This window comes from Onychostoma macrolepis, chromosome 08, assembly GCF_012432095.1.
Source record: "Onychostoma macrolepis isolate SWU-2019 chromosome 08, ASM1243209v1, whole genome shotgun sequence".
NCBI classification, from domain to species: domain Eukaryota; kingdom Metazoa; phylum Chordata; class Actinopteri; order Cypriniformes; family Cyprinidae; genus Onychostoma; species Onychostoma macrolepis.
The window spans coordinates 7361825-7382699 of record NC_081162.1 but is presented as its reverse complement, the minus strand read 5'-3'; the positions used below and the strand labels follow the sequence as shown (position 1 = coordinate 7382699).

General features: G+C 36.6%; 1 protein-coding gene across 2 annotated transcripts in view; it reads left to right on the top strand.

Annotated features, from left to right (window-relative positions):
• Nucleotides 1–20446, top strand: part of adam9 (ADAM metallopeptidase domain 9) — a 37701-nt gene extending 17255 nt beyond the window's left edge. Inside the window, exons 5-23 of one of the 2 annotated variants that reach the window (XM_058784970.1) lie at nucleotides 3614–3690; nucleotides 4430–4652; nucleotides 5281–5346; nucleotides 5607–5678; nucleotides 5801–5970; nucleotides 7650–7731; nucleotides 7892–8025; nucleotides 9818–9989; nucleotides 10242–10334; nucleotides 10713–10908; nucleotides 11894–11999; nucleotides 12093–12276; nucleotides 14143–14223; nucleotides 14379–14484; nucleotides 14637–14778; nucleotides 16498–16564; nucleotides 17024–17053; nucleotides 18162–18232; nucleotides 18820–20446. In XM_058784970.1, coding sequence (XP_058640953.1) covers nucleotides 3614–3690; nucleotides 4430–4652; nucleotides 5281–5346; nucleotides 5607–5678; nucleotides 5801–5970; nucleotides 7650–7731; nucleotides 7892–8025; nucleotides 9818–9989; nucleotides 10242–10334; nucleotides 10713–10908; nucleotides 11894–11999; nucleotides 12093–12276; nucleotides 14143–14223; nucleotides 14379–14484; nucleotides 14637–14778; nucleotides 16498–16564; nucleotides 17024–17053; nucleotides 18162–18232; nucleotides 18820–18880 — 2133 coding nt within the window. In that variant the 3' untranslated portion in view covers nucleotides 18881–20446. The remainder of the gene's footprint in view (nucleotides 1–3613; nucleotides 3691–4429; nucleotides 4653–5280; nucleotides 5347–5606; nucleotides 5679–5800; nucleotides 5971–7649; nucleotides 7732–7891; nucleotides 8026–9817; nucleotides 9990–10241; nucleotides 10335–10712; nucleotides 10909–11893; nucleotides 12000–12092; nucleotides 12277–14142; nucleotides 14224–14378; nucleotides 14485–14636; nucleotides 14779–16497; nucleotides 16565–17023; nucleotides 17054–18161; nucleotides 18233–18819) is intronic. The other variant, XM_058784971.1, reaches the window with a different exon arrangement.
• Nucleotides 20447–20875: the final 429 nt, after the last annotated feature.

The following is a 20875-nucleotide window of genomic DNA, read 5'->3' as shown; positions in this document are numbered from 1 at the left end:
AGGTGCATGTCCACTGTGAGAGACATAATCTAAAAAAAAAAATCCAGAAATCACAATGTATGATTTTTTAACTATTTATTTGTATGATACAGCTGCAAATAAGTATTTGAACACCTGTCTATCAGCTAGAATTCTGACCCTCAAAGACCTGTTAGTCTGCCTTTAAAATGTCCACCTCCACTCCATTTATTATCCTAAGTTAGATGCACCTGTTTGAGGTCGTTAGCTGCATAAAGACACCTGTCCACCCCATACAATCAGTAAGAATCCAACTACTAACATGGCCAAGACCAAAGAGCTGTCCAAAGACACTAGAGACAAAATTGTACACCTCCACAAGGCTGGAAAGGGCTACGGGAAATTGCCAAGCAGCTTGGTGAAAAAGGTCCACTGTTGGAGCAATCATTAGAAAATGGAAGAAGCTAAACATGACTGTCAATCTCCCTCGGACTGGGGCTCCATGCAAGATCTCACCTCGTGGGGTCTCAATGATCCTAAGAAAGGTGAGAAATCAGCCCAGAACTACACGGGAGGAGCTGGTCAATGACCTGAAAAGAGCTGGGACCACCGTTTCCAAGGTTACTGTTGGTAATACACTAAGGCGTCATGGTTTGAAATCATGCATGGCACGGAAGGTTCCCCTGCTTAAACCAGCACATGTCCAGGCCCGACTTAAGTTTGCCAATGACCATTTGGATGATCCAGAGGAGTCATGGGAGAAAGTCATGTGGTCAGATGAGACCAAAATAGAACTTTTGGTCATAATTCCACTAAACGTGTTTGGAGGAAGAAGAATGATGAGTACCATCCAAGAACACCATCCCTACTGTGAAGCATGGGGGTGGTAGCATCATGCTTTGGGGGTGTTTTTCTGCACATGGGACAGGGCGACTGCACTGTATTAAGGAGAGGATGACCGGGGCCATGTATTGCGAGATTTTGGGGAACAACCTCCTTCCCTCAGTTAGAGCATTGAAGATGGGTCGAGGCTGGGTCTTCCAACATGACAATGACCCGAAGCACACAGCCAGGATAACCAAGGAGTGGCTCTGTAAGAAGCATATCAAGGTTCTGGCGTGGCCTAGCCAGTCTCAGACCTAAACCCAATAGAGAATCTTTGGAGGAGCTCAAACTCAGCGACAGGCCAGAAACCTGACTGATCTAGAGAAGATCTGTGTGGAGGAGTGGGCCAAAATCCCTCCTGCAGTGTGTGCAAACCTGGTGAAAAACTACAGGAAACATTTGACCTCTGTAATTGCAAACAAAGGCTACTGTACCAAATATTAACATTGATTTTCTCAGGTGTTCAAATACTTATTTGCAGCTGTATCATACAAATAAATAGTTAAAAAATCATACATTGTGATTTCTGGATTTTTTTTTTTAGATTATGTCTCTCACAGTGGACATGCACCTACGATGACAATTTCAGACCCCTCCATGATTTCTAAGTGGGAGAACTTGCAAAATAGCAGGGTGTTCAAATACTTATTTTCCTCACTGTACTTAACTAAATGTAATGTAATGACATTTAATTGCAATTCAATGAAAATGTATTATAGTTCAAATTTATAATAAATGCAGCTGGACTTTAGAGTGATTTTTGACCCAACTAAGTACACATCTTTATGTAATTTCATAAATAATTATATTGTCTTTGAAATATGGTTAAAGTGTACTGCGGAACCGACAAATATTTAATATATTATAATATTATACTTCAATGCCATTTCTATTGAAACTTGTATGTCATGTATTTAAATTTGTAATGATGAAGCTGCAATTTAGTCCTTTTTAAAATATATTAACTTTAATATCGAATAACACACTAAAGCAAAAATTATAATCAATTACTTTACATGTGCTTTAGTATGTTAGTCAGCACATTAAAGTATGTGCACTATGTACTCTAAGAACACTTGAGTGGCCTTTTATTTCATTAATATTATATCATCTGCAAGTACAGTTTAAAAAAAAAAACATTTAAGATGTGAAACATTTCAAGTGTAGATTCAATATAGTTAATACAAGCACACTTCTTTTTCACGAGGAGATATAGAGAGTTGAAGAGAAGAAACATCCGTTCAGAAAGCAGTGGTCAGCTGACCCTCGTCCGGTGGGATTTCTACAGGATGTGTTTTCTGATTCCCATTACATCAGACACACATCATAAGTCAATAAAACATGCTGCTTAAAAGCCTCCATCCTAGATCAAATTAGATGTTCCTGAGTATTAGCAAAAGTATCATGATAACCAGCTATATAAGGTGGACTAGATTTTTTTTTTCTCAAATCAACATGCTTACAAGAGTACAGAGGCCTCTGCTGTTGAACTCAAATCACTCTCATGATATTAGGCTGGGAAACAAAGCAATGAGTCTTACTGATGTAAATAACCACACTCCCACTGAATGAAAGCCATTGACATCTCATCCTACTTACATTTCATGATTACAGATACTATGTGACTCTAGTAACTCCAGAATGTTAAGCGTTATCATTACCAAAAGTACATTTTCCTGAGGAAAATAGATCTGCGAGCATAACACGCATGCATTTTCCTGAGGAAAATGTGAGTGGTAGGTTTTCCTCGCAAAATTTCTGAATCGACTAACAAAAATCTTTCTAATAGCTGCTCGTGATTTGAGGTATCATTCATGAGTTTAGTACAAACAGTGACGGATGAGTTTCATGTGAACGTACGGTAATACTTAGGACTAGGAGTTTGTTCATATCACTAATCCGGAGTATGTGCTAAATTACTAGTGATTACTAGTTTGTCTTATAAGGGTTTATCCAGAGGTTAAACTGCTCCAGAGAACTGTGATATTACGTTTTTGTCAGCGGATTTCATCAAGCTTTTCTGCTCTTGTTTTTCTGAAATAGTGATTCATTAGAGCAGCTTAATGTCTGATGACACAAACTGATTCATCTGGTCTGCTGAGTGTGTGTGTGTGTGGCCACAACCGTCACACATTTTTATACATGTGTGTGCATGCTAATGTGTGTTATGCATTCAGAAAATGATAATTACTGATGACAAAGTGGCTGTGAAAACTAAAACAGACTAAATTTAAGTGTGTAAAGCCCCTTGGAATCCCTGTAAATCAGCTTGACACAGTATTAACAGAGCCCCTCGGTGCAGGACAATGTCTAACGTACAGTTTGCATGCTTATATAATCTGATTGGTTGCAGGTGGGACAGTGAATGTTGCTCTTTCACATATCCTCAGCCTTTTTGACTCTAAGGCCCCTCATTGTCCACAACAAAATCCAAATACTTTTCCAGTTGTTAGTGATTTAATGGTTAAGGATTAAGGATAATGTTTTCTAAAACAGTTTTTGAGCTTGGTAGTTTTATTTTTAATGCATATTATGTCTTATTTTAAATCAGTCTGAGGTCCCTTGTGGGCCCTGGACCCCTGTTTGAGAACCTCTGATATACAGTAAAGATGACAGAGCATCTAAATCGGGTTTGGTCCCTGATAAGCAGACACCTTTCAGGTTTTAATGATGAGAATGTTGATGGTTGTTAGTCAAGGCTTTGAAATGACTTCTTTTGTCTTGGTGGAATATACTGTGGCTTCTTTTCAAGTCTCTTTCTCTCTCTCAGGGTCATTGTCATTACAGTGGTTACATAGAGGATGTGGAGGGCTCTTCTGCAGCACTCAGCCTGTGCTCTGGGATAAGGTGAGATCACAGAAGTTTTAAATGGATAGAGGACTGAAATGTTACATTAGAAGTGGACTGTAAAACCTTTACAGCTTTTAGCTTTCATCAAAATATAAATACTTTCCCTGCCCTTTTTTAAATACATTATTTTTCTTTTCTGATGATGTATCCAAGGCCACACAGGCAGTGAAAAATATGAATCTCATAATAATAGTCATTTCACAATCCAGTCAAATCCCCATAGATAACATGAAGTCAATCATGTAACTGTTTTGGTTGGGAGTAACGTATATGAAGTCGAATGCAATTTTTTTCTTTCAGTTTGGCATGAAATGAAAATTCACCCTTTTTTCAAAAAGCATGCTGTATGTCTTATTATGAAACATTCAGCCATGCATATGTGATATTTTTTATTTATTTTTTAAATTTTGACCTTGTAATGTTTAATGAAAATGGCATACCTTAACCTTAATATATATCACAATACAGAAGAAAAGATCTCTTGCTGCTTTGATTTCATCACAACTTTAAAGAGTCAAAAAAGGATCCCACAGTCCTGGAAAACATAGAAACATAAGGGTATTTCAAGTCATTTTTAAATCCATAAAAGTTATGGAGATTAATAAAATCTTGAAAGTTCATGGAAAAGAAATCATTATAAAATTGGCTCTTAAAGTTTGTAGTAGGTTGCCAAAGCTTTGCTTATCCAAGTCTGTTATATATTTATATGTAAGTGTGTGATGTGTATGTACCTTAGGGGTGTTATCCACACGGAGGGCACCAGTTTCGGTATTGAACCATTGGAAGGTTCCTCCAGTGATGAGCACTTGGTGTATCGTTTGGAGGATGTCAAGACAGAACCTCTCAGCTGTGGAACGCCTCACTTTCATAACCATGATGACGAAGCTTCACCAAGGCAACCTACAGACAGCCATGTCCATAACATCACATTTGGTCAATTTGGCAGCCATCTAATCAGGGTGAGTCACTCCAAATCCCAATAATGACATGGGCAATTACGCAAGCTTTAGAACACAGCTAATTAACTGTGAATGCTGGAAAAGAAAATGTATGTGTGCATGGGAGTATGTTGCAGTAGTGTGTTTGTGCATGATGGTATATGTACAGTTACAAGTGTTTTTAAAGGTTCTAAACTCACATGACTAGATTTCTTACAGTATTTATGAATATTCTAAAATGAATTGTTTTAAAATCAATGTGCTTTAACAGTAAGAATGTTTTTAGGCAATATTAATAATAAGTTTTGGTTTGATACAGTGACATGAAATGCAATTATTGCACTTATTTTAAAGGTCATCATGTTGTCTTATACTATTATGCTTAGTTTTTCTCACGCAGTATAAGTAGATCTTTAAGTGTAATTGAAAACATGGCTGCCTTATATTTTAGCAATTTGATTCTTTGCCAAGTTTTAAGCCACAGTAAGTCTGTATTTATGTGCCTTCATTTAGGCTGTATTACTATTATCAGAGTTTTTTAATGTTAGACTTAATTCTAATATTTTAATTTGTCAAATCATTATAGTACCAATGCTTGTGTTGGCAAACACAGCTGAAAATAAAACTAAATGTCTGTCTGTCCAAACAGAAAAAGAGAGCAGTGCTGCACCAGACACACTATGTGGAACTGCTAATGGTGGTGGATAATGAGAGAGTAAGTTATGTAAATCTACCAGCATCTTTCACTATTTTCCCATTGTCTTATGGTTATGTTGCACTCAGGGAAATGTCAGTCAGTAGTAGCTCTTGAACTGTTAGTGTGAGTGGAAGTGTGAAGAGATTTATTGAACATTTGGAGATGAGTGGGATGAAAATGTGCGACTGCCTCTGACTGGGTAATTTAAGCATCAGTGTGAGAATTGTGTCAAATTTCTGAAACCCTTCCTAGTTTTTCTTATTTTCTCCTTTTTACAGTTTAACTACAAAAAAAAGAATCAAACAGCAGTACGTGAGGAGGTGGTTCAGATCGCTAACTATGTTGACAGTGTAAGTTTTCCTGCATATTTGAAAATAAATGCAACAAATGCATCCAATTATATTACTATATGGTGATTATTAAGAGGCCTAGTGATTTCCCCTCTTGATCTCTTTGTCCTGCTTTCCCTTAGATGTACATTGCTCTGAATATCCGTATTGTGTTGGTGGGACTGGAGATATGGTCTGCGCAGAACTTCATCAATACTGATGGCAGTGCTGGAGAGGTGCTGGGCCGCTTTACTCAATGGAGAGAGAAAGAGCTGGTTCACCGTCGTCGCCATGACAGCGCACAGCTCATCATGTATGAGCTTTCTCTGTTATGACCGTTGTCAGTTAATGGAAGTGCTTTTAAGTGTGTCAGGAGAACATTTATATTATAAAACATTCATTTGTAAAAATATCACCCAAAGGGAGCATTTAGAGAGAGAACGGGAAATTACTTAATACAGAGCCTTGGTGCACACCATAATTTACTATCACAAGATCAGATGTTTGTTCATTTACATAAACAGAATGGTAACATTCTGAGTTGAAGGATTTTAAGAAGGCTTAGGACTTTTCCACATATGTGCTTTTTGTGCACATATACATTTTGTGTTTAAATACAACACATGAACTTATGAATTCATTTCTCAACAGCATGGTTTGGTAGATTAAAATTTTTCTAGTATCTTTGACATAGAATAAAAAGTTCAGGGGGTGTATTACAGAAAGTTTCTTATCTTAGGTCTTAACTTAAGATATGATATGTTAAATTAGGATTTTTTGCAAATTTGTATTACATAAGCAAATCTTAACTTGATTTGGGATTCTTATCCTATCTTACAAAATCGTATCTTATCTCTAGTTAGGAAATCTTAAATGGCATTATCAAGTTCGACAATCCACTCTCAGGTCTGTTACCAAGCAACCAGCACTGCTTGAGATGCTGATGAGGTAAACAAAAGCTACTTCACTTTGAAAATCGCCTTTTGCAAAAGAAAACATAAGGCATTAGTCACTTGCACTACACCTGGTAATGCTTTGTGACGCTTTTGTTGGCCTCTGTAATGCATTTTGCGGCAGTCTGTAATTACTTTTATAAGTGTTTTGTCATCGAAATGTAACACATCTTCAGGGTCCTCCAAGAGTCTTTCTACCATTAAACATCTCCTTTCTTCATTTTCGGTTATTAATAAATGGAATACCATTGTTGGACAGCGCAACTGTAAGCAGTTTTTCCGTTAGCTTTCAAATAATTTTGAAGTTAGGACAGCTGTGGGGTTGCCTTAAAGCTAAGGATTTTTTTGTCAAGTTAGAAGGTTTCTGTAATACCCCCTTCCCATCTGTAGTTCAGATAGGATAACGCACTTAGTAAATGCTGTTCTGTAATAGCTTTTGTCCTAAATGTGGTCCTAACTGAAATTACCATGGTTACCAAACAGATAAAATTAGATTTTGAAGTTAGGATATTTCTGTAATACGCCCCCAGATCTTTAATTATTAATTTCATATGAGCCCAAATTTAGCTTTCTAAAAGGGATTTAATAATTGCTTGATACCTTGAACATTTTAGGTACGTGTTCTAGGGAGAGGGAGGAGTAAATAATATTTAACAGGGATCTGACATTACTCGCATTACTTTTTCTAATTTCTGTAAGTATGTACATTTTGCAGTTTTCAGGAATTGCTCATAGCTTGAAACACTGCCACTCCAAGCAATTCGACAAACCTCCAAAAAAAAAATTAGACAAAAAAAAAAGTTTTTGCACTAGTATCTCTCTTAAGAACAGGAATTAAATGATTTGTGCATAAATTATCTGTGCCAAAAGGAGAAAGTCCTTGCATTGTACGTCTTTAAAATGTCGAGTGAAATCCTGTTTTCCATTATGTGTCTACCTTAGATTGGTCATATTTATTGTTCTATGAACAATGCTGTGCAATTATAATGCTGTGCTGTAGAAATTCTCTGATTCTCTTTCTCTCTCTCTCTCTTCACAGAAATAAAGGATTTGGTGGAACAGCAGGCATGGCTTTTGTTGGCACGGTTTGTTCCAGAAGTCATGGTGGTGGAATTAATTCGGTATGATGCCTCTGATCCACTCCTCATATGCTACTGATACTTGCACACACTGTTAGTTAGTATCCGCTGAACAGTGTATCTAAGTGTATCAGTGTATACTTTTCACCAATATCTAAATGCCGGTTGTGTCTTTGTGCATGTGTGTTCGTTTTCCTCTCAGTTCACCAATAATAATGTGATGTCATTCGCCTCAATTGTGGCTCATGAGCTGGGTCACAATCTTGGGATGAACCATGATGATGGCCGAAACTGTAAATGCGATGTCACGCACTGCATTATGAACTCAGGGGCAACGTGAGTGTTTTTGTGTTACAAATTTCAATAAGCTGTAATATTTTTAAAGGGGTCATCGGATGCCCATTTTCCACAAGTTGATATGATTCTTTAAGGTCTTAATGTCGTCATTTACTCCCGACATCTGAGCCGCTGAAGACACAGTGCATTACTTTTGTTTTTAAAGGGAATGGTCCCCACCCCTCCCCGAGCTACCTAAATGTGTCTGTTAACGCAAATCATTCGTGATCCAGCTTCACATACAGAAGTAGTGAGTAAAAGTGTTTTTTTTTTTTAATGAATCCTTGCGAATTGACTTTCTTTGACTTTTTTTTTTTTGACTTTAATGAGCTGTAAGCTCTAATCATCAAAATTAAAAGAAATAAACATTTGAAATATATCAGTCTGTGTGTAATGAATGAATATAAAATAGAAGTTTCACTTTTTGAATGGAATTAGTGAAATAAATCAACTTTTTGATGATATTCTAATTATATGACCAGCACCTGTACTTTGGTTAAAATTTCTCAATGGTAGTGTAAATCATCACCTTTTTACCTTGTCAAAAAAAGCTCTGATCACAGCAACCTATAAAAACATGATAACATAATTTATGTTAGTTATCTGTTTTTACAAATAAACTCTTCATATGTTGATGTCGAACTTTATTCATGAACAGATGGCGGTGTATTCAGCAGTATATAAAAAGTGTTTCTGTTGCTCATAAAAACGCTTCTGAGACGTTGGTGTATTTGACAAATATTGCATTTAATTCACTTTATCTGTGATAGAGCATGCAAACACCTCGAGAGCATCACTAATGGGAGCAGAAAGTGTTCGACTTGCCAGCCGGTGGCAGGCTAGTATAGTTCATCTCGAACAAGCCTAAACTCTGCGGGGCTACAGCTCTCCAGGACCGATGTTCGCCACCCCTGTTCTAGTCTGTCAACTTTAGCCACATTCTAGTGTTGCCAAGTCCACGGTTTTTTAACACTGTTGCCGCGGAATGTTTTTCATGTTCGCGGGTTAAAGCAACCCCAATAACATGATATTTAGCCCCTGGAATGCAACTTTTACCAGGGGAACTGCTCAAAAAACAGGTGTATTTCACCCCCGTGAAAAGCGATTGGACTAGTTTTGGGCTAGTTTTGAGTAGCAATTGGGCGGGTTTTGCTGTGATAACCTGGCAACACTGCCGCATTCGTTGCATAGCTAGCACATTATTAAGAAAGGCAATTCGCAAGGATTCATTAAAAAAAACCTTCTGTATGTGAAGCTGGATCACGAATGATTTGCGTTAACAGACACATTTAGGTAGCTCGGGGAGGGGTGGGGACCATTCCCTTTAAAAACAAAAGTAATGTACTGTGTCTTCAGCGGCTCAGAAGTCGGGAGTAAATGACGACTGCTATGTTCATTATTACATCCAACAACGGAACACTTCAATCGCTTAGGAGCCATTCTTGTCTACATCTGCTCAATGGCAGACTGATGACAGCTCACTCAGGGCGGGTCTGTGATATAGCGCTAGTGTCAATCTAAAATCTTGGGAGCGGCCTGGGTCTGTGTGACGTCACACAGCCAAGAATCTGTGAACGGCTTGATTTGAGAAAGGGGTTATGATTCATAGGGATTTTTAAAAAAAACATACTGTTGGATTTTTATCATTATAGGGTAGTTGTATACACACACTGCCAAAACACATTTCAGTTCAAACAACATGTAAAAGTGAATTTTGCATCCGATGACCCCTTTAAAAAATGATTCCATGATCCGTTTCTTTGTGCTTCAATGCTCTCTCTTTTTCTCTCAGTGGTTCTCGTAACTTCAGCAGCTGTAGTGCTGATGACTTTGAGAAGATGATCTTGAACTCAGGTGGCCGTTGTCTGCTGAACATACCGCGGCCGGACGAGGCTTACAGCGCCCCCTTCTGCGGGAACAAGCTGGTGGATGTGGGCGAAGAGTGTGACTGTGGGTCAGAGGAAGTAAGTCGACTGATTCCAGATCAGTTTTGTGATTTGTTTAGTTATTGGATGAAGAGAACTGGTCCTGATTTCACATTATTGAATTAGTAACCAAATTGAGCCAGTGATAGTAGGGGTTATGATGAAGATCAGGGCTGCAACAACGAATCAATAAAAAATAGTGCTAATATATAGCACTATATGATAAAGTTTGTTACAGCCCTAATGAACACTAAAGAGAATTTCTGAAGGTTGTGTATGTGAATTTTTCAGGAGTGTGTGAAGGATCCGTGCTGTGAGCCGAAGACGTGTAAGCTGAGGTCAGGTGCACAGTGTGCGTATGGGGTCTGCTGCAAGAACTGCAGGGTAATTACATCTTTTCTAACAATGTAGCTCTTCTCCAAATGCAGTGTTGTTATTTTTAACTAAAACTATTAAAATAATTTTCGCTAATTGAAACACAGCTGAAATAAAATATAAATATTAGATGAAAATTCGAAATATTTCCTATTTATTTTCATTTACTTGTCCTTTACACAGTGAGTTTTAGACAAAATTTGGCTAGTTAGGTCATATATTTCTTCTATGCATAAAATTGTCATCTCATCAACCAGCTCACAAGGACAGTGCTAATATATACATGCATATGCCATCTGACAGTATGCAGTAGTACTTTTTGCTCATGTGTTTTGATTAAATGCATGCAAAATTTTTATGTAATATTTTTCTCTCTCTATCTGTCAGTTTTTGCCTGGTGGTACAGTGTGCAGAAGCAGCACAGATGAATGCGATTTGCCAGAGTACTGTAACGGCTCATCTGCCCTCTGTCAGAACGACGTCTTCAAACAAGACGGCCATCCCTGCAAACAAGGCCAGGCTTACTGTTACAACGGCCAGTGCCAGCACTACGACACCCAGTGTCAGGCCATATTCGGCACAAGTGAGTATAGAGTGTGGGTGATAAATAAAAAATAAGAATATTGTTTATCCAATATTTTAAAATGAATAAGGAACATAAAAAGGCACTAAAAAGTTATTAAAGACATAGTGGTACAACCACAAATTTGTCATACTGTATATAGTATTTAATGTTAAAATTATTTAGCAATATCTAACAGGACATATAAAAGTCATTTGGCATGTACATTTTCTAACAGTTCTAAATGATACTGGTGTTATACCATATAATCACATCATTTACACCAGTGTTATTTAGAAGTGTCAAATGACTGTCATACGTCCTGTGAGATATTCTTAAATAATCTGGGCCATTTGAAGTGCATATATGAGAACAGATGGATATTAAAACTAACAACTAGCAGTATTATGTTGAGTGTATTGCAAAAGACTCAGTGGTGCCCTCTGTTGATAATCTACCCGACCTGCAGCTCTGCCAGGAGCACAGGCTACTGTCCAAAAGTTTGGAGTCAGTAATGTCTTTTTTTAAAGAAGTGTCTTATCCTCACCAAGACTGCATTTATTTGATACAGTAAAAAATACAATACAGTAAAACCAGTAATTTTGTGAAATAGTATTACAATGTAAATCAAACGATTTTCTGTTTGAAAATGTAATTTATGTAATTTATTCCTGTGAAGCAAAGCTGAATTTTCAGCATAATTACTCGTCTTCAGTGTCACGTGATCCTTTAGAAAATATTTTTTTTCAAGAGTCTTTAATAGAAAGTTCAAAAGATCATTGAAAATATTCTGTAACATTATTAACTTTACTGTCACTTTCAATCAATCTAATGCATCCTTGCTGAATAAAAAATAAACGTTCTGATCCCAAATGTTTAAAATAAATTCTAGTTGACAACGAAAAATTTATTTTAACCTGCATTTTAAAAAATGTTTTGTTTAGTTTAAAAAGAGAAAAAGAAGTGAATTGATATTCTGTAAATGTCTTTCTTTGTGTGTGCGTAGAGGCTAAAGCTGCTCCTGAGCTGTGTTTTAAGGATGTCAACTCTAAAGGCGATCGCTTTGGAAACTGTGGCTACCATTCCAATGGATTCAAGAAGTGTGAGAGCAGGTACAGCATAGCAAGATACACTGCATTCCAGTTCAATTACAATTCAATTTTTGCCCAACCCCCATAAGAACACACACACTCTCATTCCCTCAGGAACGCCATGTGCGGGAAGCTGCAGTGCGAGAACGTTCAGTCCTCAGTCATATTTGGCATCAAGCCGTCAATCATCCAGACCCCCATCGCTGGCACTACCTGCTGGGGTGTGGACTTCCTCCTGGGCTCTGACGTGCCTGATCCCGGCATGGTCAATGAGGGCACCAAGTGTGGAGAAAATAAGGTGATGGAAAAATGTAACATTGACCAACTTATTAAACATACAATATTTCTTCTTAAATTATGTGTGTAGATTGGCAAAACAAGTTTACTGAAGTGTTTAGCCACTTTCACATATGAGCAAATATTTTGTATAAGGATCGAGGTTAGAGGAGCTTTTCTTTCCTCTAGGAATATTGCTTTATTTTGCTTAAAGAAATCATCCTAGCTTTAAAGGATATATTATAATAGCTTTTAAACTTTTATAATAACAATAACAACAAAAAAATACAGAAAAACGCTTTTCAAAAAAGTTATAAATTGATTTGCATTTTAATGAGTCAAAGGAGTATTCGATCCCCTATCAAACAGCAAGATTTCTGGCTCCCAGGTGTCTTTTATACAGTCTCTTAAAGGGAGTGCTCCTAATCTCAGTTTGTTACCTGTATAAAAGACATCTGTCCACAAAAGCAATCAATCAGATTACAAACTCTCCACCATGGCCAAGACCAAAGAGCTGTCCAAGGATGTCAGGGACAAGATTGTAGACCTACACGAGGCTGGAATGGGCTACAAGACCATCGCCAAACAGCTTGGTGAGAAGGTGACAACAGTTGGTGTGATTATTCACAAATGGAAGAAACACAATAACTGTCAGTCTCCCTCGGTCTGAGGCTCCATGCAAGATCTCACCTCGTGGAGTTACAATGATCATGAGAACGGTGAGGAATCAGCCCAGAACTACACGGGAGGATCTTGTCAATGATCTCAAGGCAGCTGGGACCATAGTCACCAAGAAAACAATTGGTAATACACTACGCCGTGAAGGACTGAAATCGTGCAGTGCCCGCAAGGTCCCCTGCTCAAGAAAGCACATGTACAGCCCGTCTGAAGTTTGCCAGTGATTCAGAGGAGAACTGGGTGAAAGTGTTGTGGTCAGAGGAGACCAAAATCCAGCTCTTTGGCATCAACTTAACTCTCTGTGTTTGGAGGAGGAGGAATGCTGCCTATGACCCCAAGAACACCATCATCGTCAAACATGGAGGTGGAAACATTATGTTTTGGGGGTGTTTTTCTGTTAAGGGAACAGGACAACTGCACTGCATCAAAGGGACGATGGACGGGGCCATGTACCGTCAGGGCACTGAAGCCAGCCAGGGCATTGAAAATGGGTCATGGATGGGTTTCCAGCATGACAGTGACCCAAAACACACGGCCAAGGCAACAAAGGAGTGGCTCAAGAAGAAGCACATTAAGGTCCTGGAGTGGTCTAGCCAGTCTCCAGACCTTAATCCCATAGAAAATCTGTGGAGGGAGCTGAAGGTTCGAGTTACCAAATGTCAGCCTCGAAACCTTAATGACTTGGAGAGGATCTGCAAAGAGGAGTGGGACAAAATCCCTCCTGAGATGTGTGCAAACCTGGTGACCAGCTACAAGAAACATCTGACCTCTGTGATTGCCAACAAGGGTTTTGCTGCCAAACACGAAGTCATGTTTTGTGAAGGGGTCAAATACTTATTTTACTCATTAAAATGCAAATCAATTTATAACTTTTTTGAAATGCGTTTTTCTGGATTTTTTTGTTGTAATTCTGTCTCACTGTTCAAATAAACCTACCATTAAAATTATAGACTGATATTTAGATATAGATATTCATATATTTACATTTTTATATATATATATATATATATATATATATATATATATATATATATATATATATATATATATATATATATATATATATATATATATATATATATATATATATATATATATATATATATTTTTTTTTTTTATATAGATAGATTTCACAATTTCATCTATGAACTGTATGAGCAGTTTTTGACTTTGTGTGTTAACTAACTGGTTATATCTATATGTATTGCAGGTTTGTCTGAATTTTGAGTGCAAAAATGCTGACGTGCTGAATTATGACTGTGATGTTGAAAAGAAATGCCACGGCCATGGGGTACATATGCATTCACTACCCACAAACCCATACCACCCTTTTACATACACATCATTTTAAATATACCATTTTACATTCACCTATTTTCAAATCCTAAATACCTAGAGTTCAGCTTGATAAAATGTTTACTGAGTGTGTGTGTATTTGTGCTTCAGGTGTGTAACAGCAATAAAAACTGCCACTGTGAATACGGCTGGGCTCCTCCGTTCTGTGAGGCCTCTGGTTATGGAGGAAGCGTCGACAGCGGCCTCACCTGGAATGGTAAGACTGCTTCAACAACTGCACAGCTAGAGCTTCACATAGGAATCAGTGCTTTTAATACGTGCCACCTGTAAATGTGATCACCTCAAGTGGAATCGCCCAAATCTGCTATGTTAAATTAAAATCTTCCCCTCTCTCTGAATTTCACTCAGATAAAGATACTTCCACAAGGGATGGTCTGCTTGTGTTCTTTTTCCTGATTCTTCCTCTCTTGGCGTTGGGTTTGTTTGTGTTCTTCAAGAGGAATGAGCTGAAGCGACGCTTCTTCAGAAAGAAACGCTCTCAGGGCTACGAGTGAGTAGACCGAGTGACTTAACACTCGACCTTTCACTGCACTGTAATGATGTCATCAACAAACCCAGTATATTTAATAAATTATGTTTATATTTGTTTATAAAATGTTTATATTTAATTATATCTACAACAGTGAATGACTGTTGAATTATTGAAATTGATGCAAAACCCTAGGCTGATAATGTAGCCAAAAAGCAAGTGTTCATTAAATTAAAATAAATTAAATGAAATTAATAAATATATATATATATATATATATATATATATATATATATATATATATATATATATATATATATATCTATATATATATATATATATATATATATATATATATATATATTAGGGCTGTCAAAGTTAATATAACGCGTTAATGCAAATTCATTTTAACGGCACAAATTTTATTAATGGGTGATTAACGCAGCGCGCATTTTCTGTCTGACCCGTGGCCTAACCCGTAGTTGGAGAAATGGAGATGCACAGGGTTGCCAACTTAGTGACTTTTCAGACCCCTTTAGCGACTTTTCCCCACCCACCTCTTCAAAAAAGCGTCTAGCGACAAATCTTTAGGGTTTGCCCAAACCTTATTTAATTTCTGAGACACACTGGTACTGCCGCGCGAGTGAAAGGTCTTGCTGTCCCAGCGTGCGCACACATCTTTCTCTCTCTGTGCGTCTGCATTGTTTAGCGAGCAGCGTTTTCAGTTAAACACAGATATTATGTTTCTTATCTAATTTTACATGCAATATAGCCGAAATCACAGCGCAGCTATTGTCATTATCTTATGTGTATTTGATTTCATCATCGATTGACAGCCTTTATTTATTTTTATATATATATATATATATATATATATATATATATATATATACATACACTGTATATGGTCATATATATGGTTATATTTGAATTTCTGATCATTTATGGAATGGTAACGCATGCTCTAAATCTTAGAACAAAGTTAATAGCTAAATAATTATTTAATGAAAAGCATTGAGTTAAATTAATTAGTTAAATGAAAATAAAAAAATTATTAAAAAAATAAAAACAAAAAATAATTTGTTTGTTTATTTTCACGTCATTTGACCATTATATATAACTCCAGGGTTTTTGTGAAAACTACAGGTCGTAATTTCTAGCATTTTTGTATCCTGCTCATGGATAGAATTATTGATGAGCCCTGTACTTTATGGGTGTTGTAGCTTTCCTAGGTTTTTTTTCATCACAGCCCTTTTTTCACTGTTTTCTCTAGTTGTGTAGCAGCAATTTAAAAAAATGTTTCTACTGCATAGACCAAGAACTTTAATTAAAGTTTGATTAAACTTTTATTATTATTGTATTATTCAGCAATGATTGACCCCTTTAATTATTTTAGGTCAAATGAGTTTATATTATTAAAAAGGAGTTATGATATTATTCATATATAAACTTAAAATCGCAGTTTTTCAATCCAGTATTTTAGGTCAGGAGTTTGGCTGACAAAAATGTGAATTCCACTCTTATAATCAGAATTAGAATCTGCCAGCCAATCAGAATCAAGCATTCAGCAGAATCAAAGTGTAACAGCAAAGACACAAGACTTTCTCCACCAACAAGTCTAATAAGTCTGCATCAGAATTATGTTGTATATTCAGTTTTTGTTGTCATTATTGTTAAAATGTATTGTGTTCGGTATAACCTAGTATGAAAACTGATCAGCTGTCTTTGGTTGTTCCTCAGAGCTGACAGCAGACCGCAGACTACTGTGTCCCAGCGGGGAAACCCCAGCAGTATAGTGAAGGACGGGGTGAGTGACCTCTGCAGGACTCTTCACTGACTACCACACTGCCAACGTTTAACTCACTCAATGTAGTGCTAACATAGCTAGTGTAACTAACCTAGTACTTCACCTTCAGATTTGAGAGATTTTTCAGCATATGTGCCTGAGCATAACACAACTGTACGACTGTCCCACTGAACGCCTGAGGAATGACACTGCAACACAAACTTAACCAGCTAGTAAATCAGTTCATTAGTGCACCAAATTTGAAACATTCCTTGTTAAACATTACATTTCCACATTGACAAATATTTGGAAAGAACAATTAATTTGGAAATTCTGAGAAATTATATGTCCTTCACATTCCACTGAAGTGATGAAATGTAGCAGTTCTAGGCAATAGCAGAATGTCTCTATTTTGAGCTCGCCTGCTGTTGATATATAGATAATGACCAGGCTCCTCTCTTTTTCTCTTCTATGATAAAGCACCAGGCTCAGTTATTGCCACCAGCGGAGGTAAATAACTGCATACTGTTTATTTAAGAGGGTTTTACTGTATTTGTACTGTGGGGCATCTCTGCTGCTGTTGCTTATTCAGTCTCTGCTTCACTGCATTGTTCCTAATCTTTCTCTCCCTATATTTGTCTTTTGTAAGAAGGACAAAAGCCCTATACTACTGTCAAATTAACAACCATCTTGCACATTAATAATCATATTTAATTATTTTTTAAATGATTATTTAACTTAATATTAAACTATTATTTAAATAAATGAATCAAATAATAATTATTGCTATTATCTCTCTGGTTTACTAACCATGTCTTGATGTATACTTACTAACAAGATTAATTCTCATGTCAGCACTTCATTGCTATCGTGCCACTTTGAGCTTTGAGCTTTGAATTTTCTTTCAGAGCTTTTTGTTTCAGGCATATAATATCATTCTGCTCTAATCCTCTAAAGGAGGACCTGAAATAGTGTAATATGGATATTCATAATGGTTTACAACTAAGCTTGTTTGACATATCAAGATTTAAATTTCTTTTTGTGTAATTGGGTTAAATCCATCAGTGTGCAATTACCCTGTTATTTAATATGCATAAGAATGTACTGTACTGTGCTGTACTGAATAGTTTGAATGGCCAGGCGAGTGCAACATTAGTTTATTTGAGTGTTATTTATGGACAATGCCTAATAGTGCATAAATGAGTACTTTAAGCTTCGTTTCATATGATTTTAGATGTTTAGTTATTATGTCACTAAACAAAGACTTAAAGGGTTGAAAGTTTTGTCATGATTTACCCTCAAGTTATTCCAAACCTGTATGAGTTTCTTTCTTCTGTTGAACACAATAGAAGATATTTTGAAGAATGTTTGTAATGAAACGGTTGATGGTTCCCATGGGCTTCCATAACATTTTTCTTCCATACTATGGAAGTCAATGGGTACCATCAACTTGAGGGTGAGTAAATGAAGACAGAATTTTCATTTATGTGTAAACTGTCCCTTTAAATCTGACTGATGTTAATTCATTTTAAGTTTATTTAGTTTAGTTAATTTATGTTAAGTTACCTGTCATCCACATGTTTCTTCAGCAGTAACACAAGTTTCTGTCTCTTCACAGGTGGTTCAGACTAATAAATCAGCCTCTGTGCCATCTTACGCCACCAGACCGCCACCACCTCCGTTTGCACGGTAATAATATACAATACTGTTCAAAAGCTTGGGGTCAGTCTTTTTTTTGTTTGTTTATTTGGAAAGAAATTAATACTTTTATTCACCAAAGACACATGTTAAATTGTTTAGAAGTGACAGTAAATACATTAACACGCGTTACACACGATTCTGTTTAAAAAAAGATAAATGCTGTTCTTTTTCTAATTATGAAAGAATCCTGAAAATGCATCACAATTTCCAAAAAAATATTAAGCATTAAGTAATGATGCTAAGAATTCAGCTTTGCATCACAGAAAAAAATCAATTACAATTGAAACTATATTCAAAAAGAAAACTATTATTTTAAATTGTAATAATATTTCAAAATAGTTTTGGTTTTACTGTATTTTTGATCAAATTAACGCAGCTTCGGAGAAATGTAAATATCTTAGTGACTCCAAACTTTTAAACATAGACAGGTGTCTTTTAAAGCAGCATCCTAATCATAAAACCTCATAAGTTGCTGATATGTAATATTCTACACAGGCAGCAACATTTTGAAATAAATCCATTTTCTATAGATCTTTTTTATGTCTTGAGTCCTGTATTCTGTCCACCCTCCACAGACCACCTGCTCCAACCCAACATCTTATGCCTCAAAGACCAGCGCCTGCACCTCCAGTATAACACAACACACACGTCCGACTGACAGTTGTATTTCTGTCTGGGATGGACGGGCCAAGTGTGAAATGTGCAGTGGGAGGAGTCGAGGAGGAATCAGCTGGTCGCACCCTCTCCCCACTTATTCTCCCCCTCCGTCTGCAAACAGCTGTCAACTGTCAATCAAACCGAGAGACGGTCACTGTTGCGAAAGAAACCTCTGCTCGCAATACATCGCAGAGAGCATGATGGGAGCGAGAAAACTCTTTAGCCAATTAAACACCTCCCACCTGTCACCCGACAAAAAAGATGTCTATGGCAACACACCGATCTCCTTAATTGTGTTACGATTCTTATGTGCTATATAGGACCACTGCGACTGATTGCACTTCAGTAATATCCACTGTTTATAGGAATGTACAGAAACCCTTTGATCATAGGCTGGCTTTAAAGTATTCGTTTGATTCCCCCCTTTTTCATTTTTGGTGCAAAATATATTCTGAACACCACATTCAATCTTTTTTCCCCCCAAAAAACGTGTTATAATGTATAAAAGACAAATGCGATAATTTAGTTTATGAGGCATCCTATACATTTTACAAGGTTATCAAGTCATTCGTAATATCTAAATGGCCCATGGTAACTGCAAATCGCTCTCTTTTGCACTGTGGCGCATTATATTCATGATTTAGGTTTTCTATACAGAAGTGCAAGTACATGATTTTGTTTTTATCATTTGAAATTGTTGTTACCCAACACATTGATTTAAATCTATGATTTTAGCATTTATACATAGTTTTACTTACATACTTTTATTTATACACAACTTTTATAGAAATTCTATTTTTTACTTTATTTGCCAAGTGAAATTCTGTCCCCACTGAGGTAAAAATCAGGTAAACATGAGAACTTGTTTTTAAAAATGACTGATTTGTGACACTTTATGTTTGACTGTTGGTTTTATTGTGGTGTTAACATGTTTTTTTTTAAACTACAGACAATAACAATGAAAGCAAAATAGAAACTTTTCTCCTATCGTTTTCAAGGGCTACATGACTTTATGCATGATATCACATACTATGCCATAAACACAAAGTCTCTTCCTTGCTGAAACTGTTAAATAAGAACGAAAAAACACATTTTGTCTGCATGTTTCACAGACCTCTTAATACCACAAGAGGTAGAGTATGTGTATAAAGTCATGCACCCTCAAACAAACCGCTGTAAGTGTCTGTTGTAGAGCACATTGGACGGTATCCTCACACTAGGACATTTCCATCATAGCAAAATCAAAAAGTGCCATACAATACATGTCTGATAACAACGAGTGTTATTTTACATTTACGAGTGTATTATGCTATTGTGTATGATTGACTGAATGAATGATAGATTCCCCCCCTTCTTGCACTGCATTTCCATTTGTGTGTAATGCCCGGTCTAGCAGCTGGTAGCAGTTGTGGATTCTGGATTTCTGATGTTTTATGGATCAAGGATGGACTTTTTCAGGATGGGTTTATTTTGAGCTACCTTCAGTGTGATGGTGATGATTTCAGTTTTTGCATATGAAAATAAAAATCACTGGTATGTTTTTAATTATGCTATAAAGTGTATTTTAAATATCATTTGCACAGCATTGCAAATAAGAAGGTCTGCTGGACTGATACTGCAGTACTCATCATACATAACAAGAACTTATGCACTAAGCAAATTATTTGATCTTGAGACTAGCGATATTTAATTCATCCACAAATATTGTTTGAGCCTGATCTTTTCCGTGAATCAGTGTCATGAAGAACTCGGCCATGTTAACTGAAAATTAACTAATTAATTTTTCACAGAAAACATTATATGATCATAAAAATTTTAGTTGTAAATGCTGATGGTACCATTTAGTTGGAAAAGGCTTTGAAAAGGCATTTTATGTCCTTTTTTTCTTTTGTTAGTTTTTGTTTTAGTAATTTTAGTCCTTCAACAAGGCAATGTTTCTGGCACGTTTTTAATCTAATATTTAGATTTTGATAT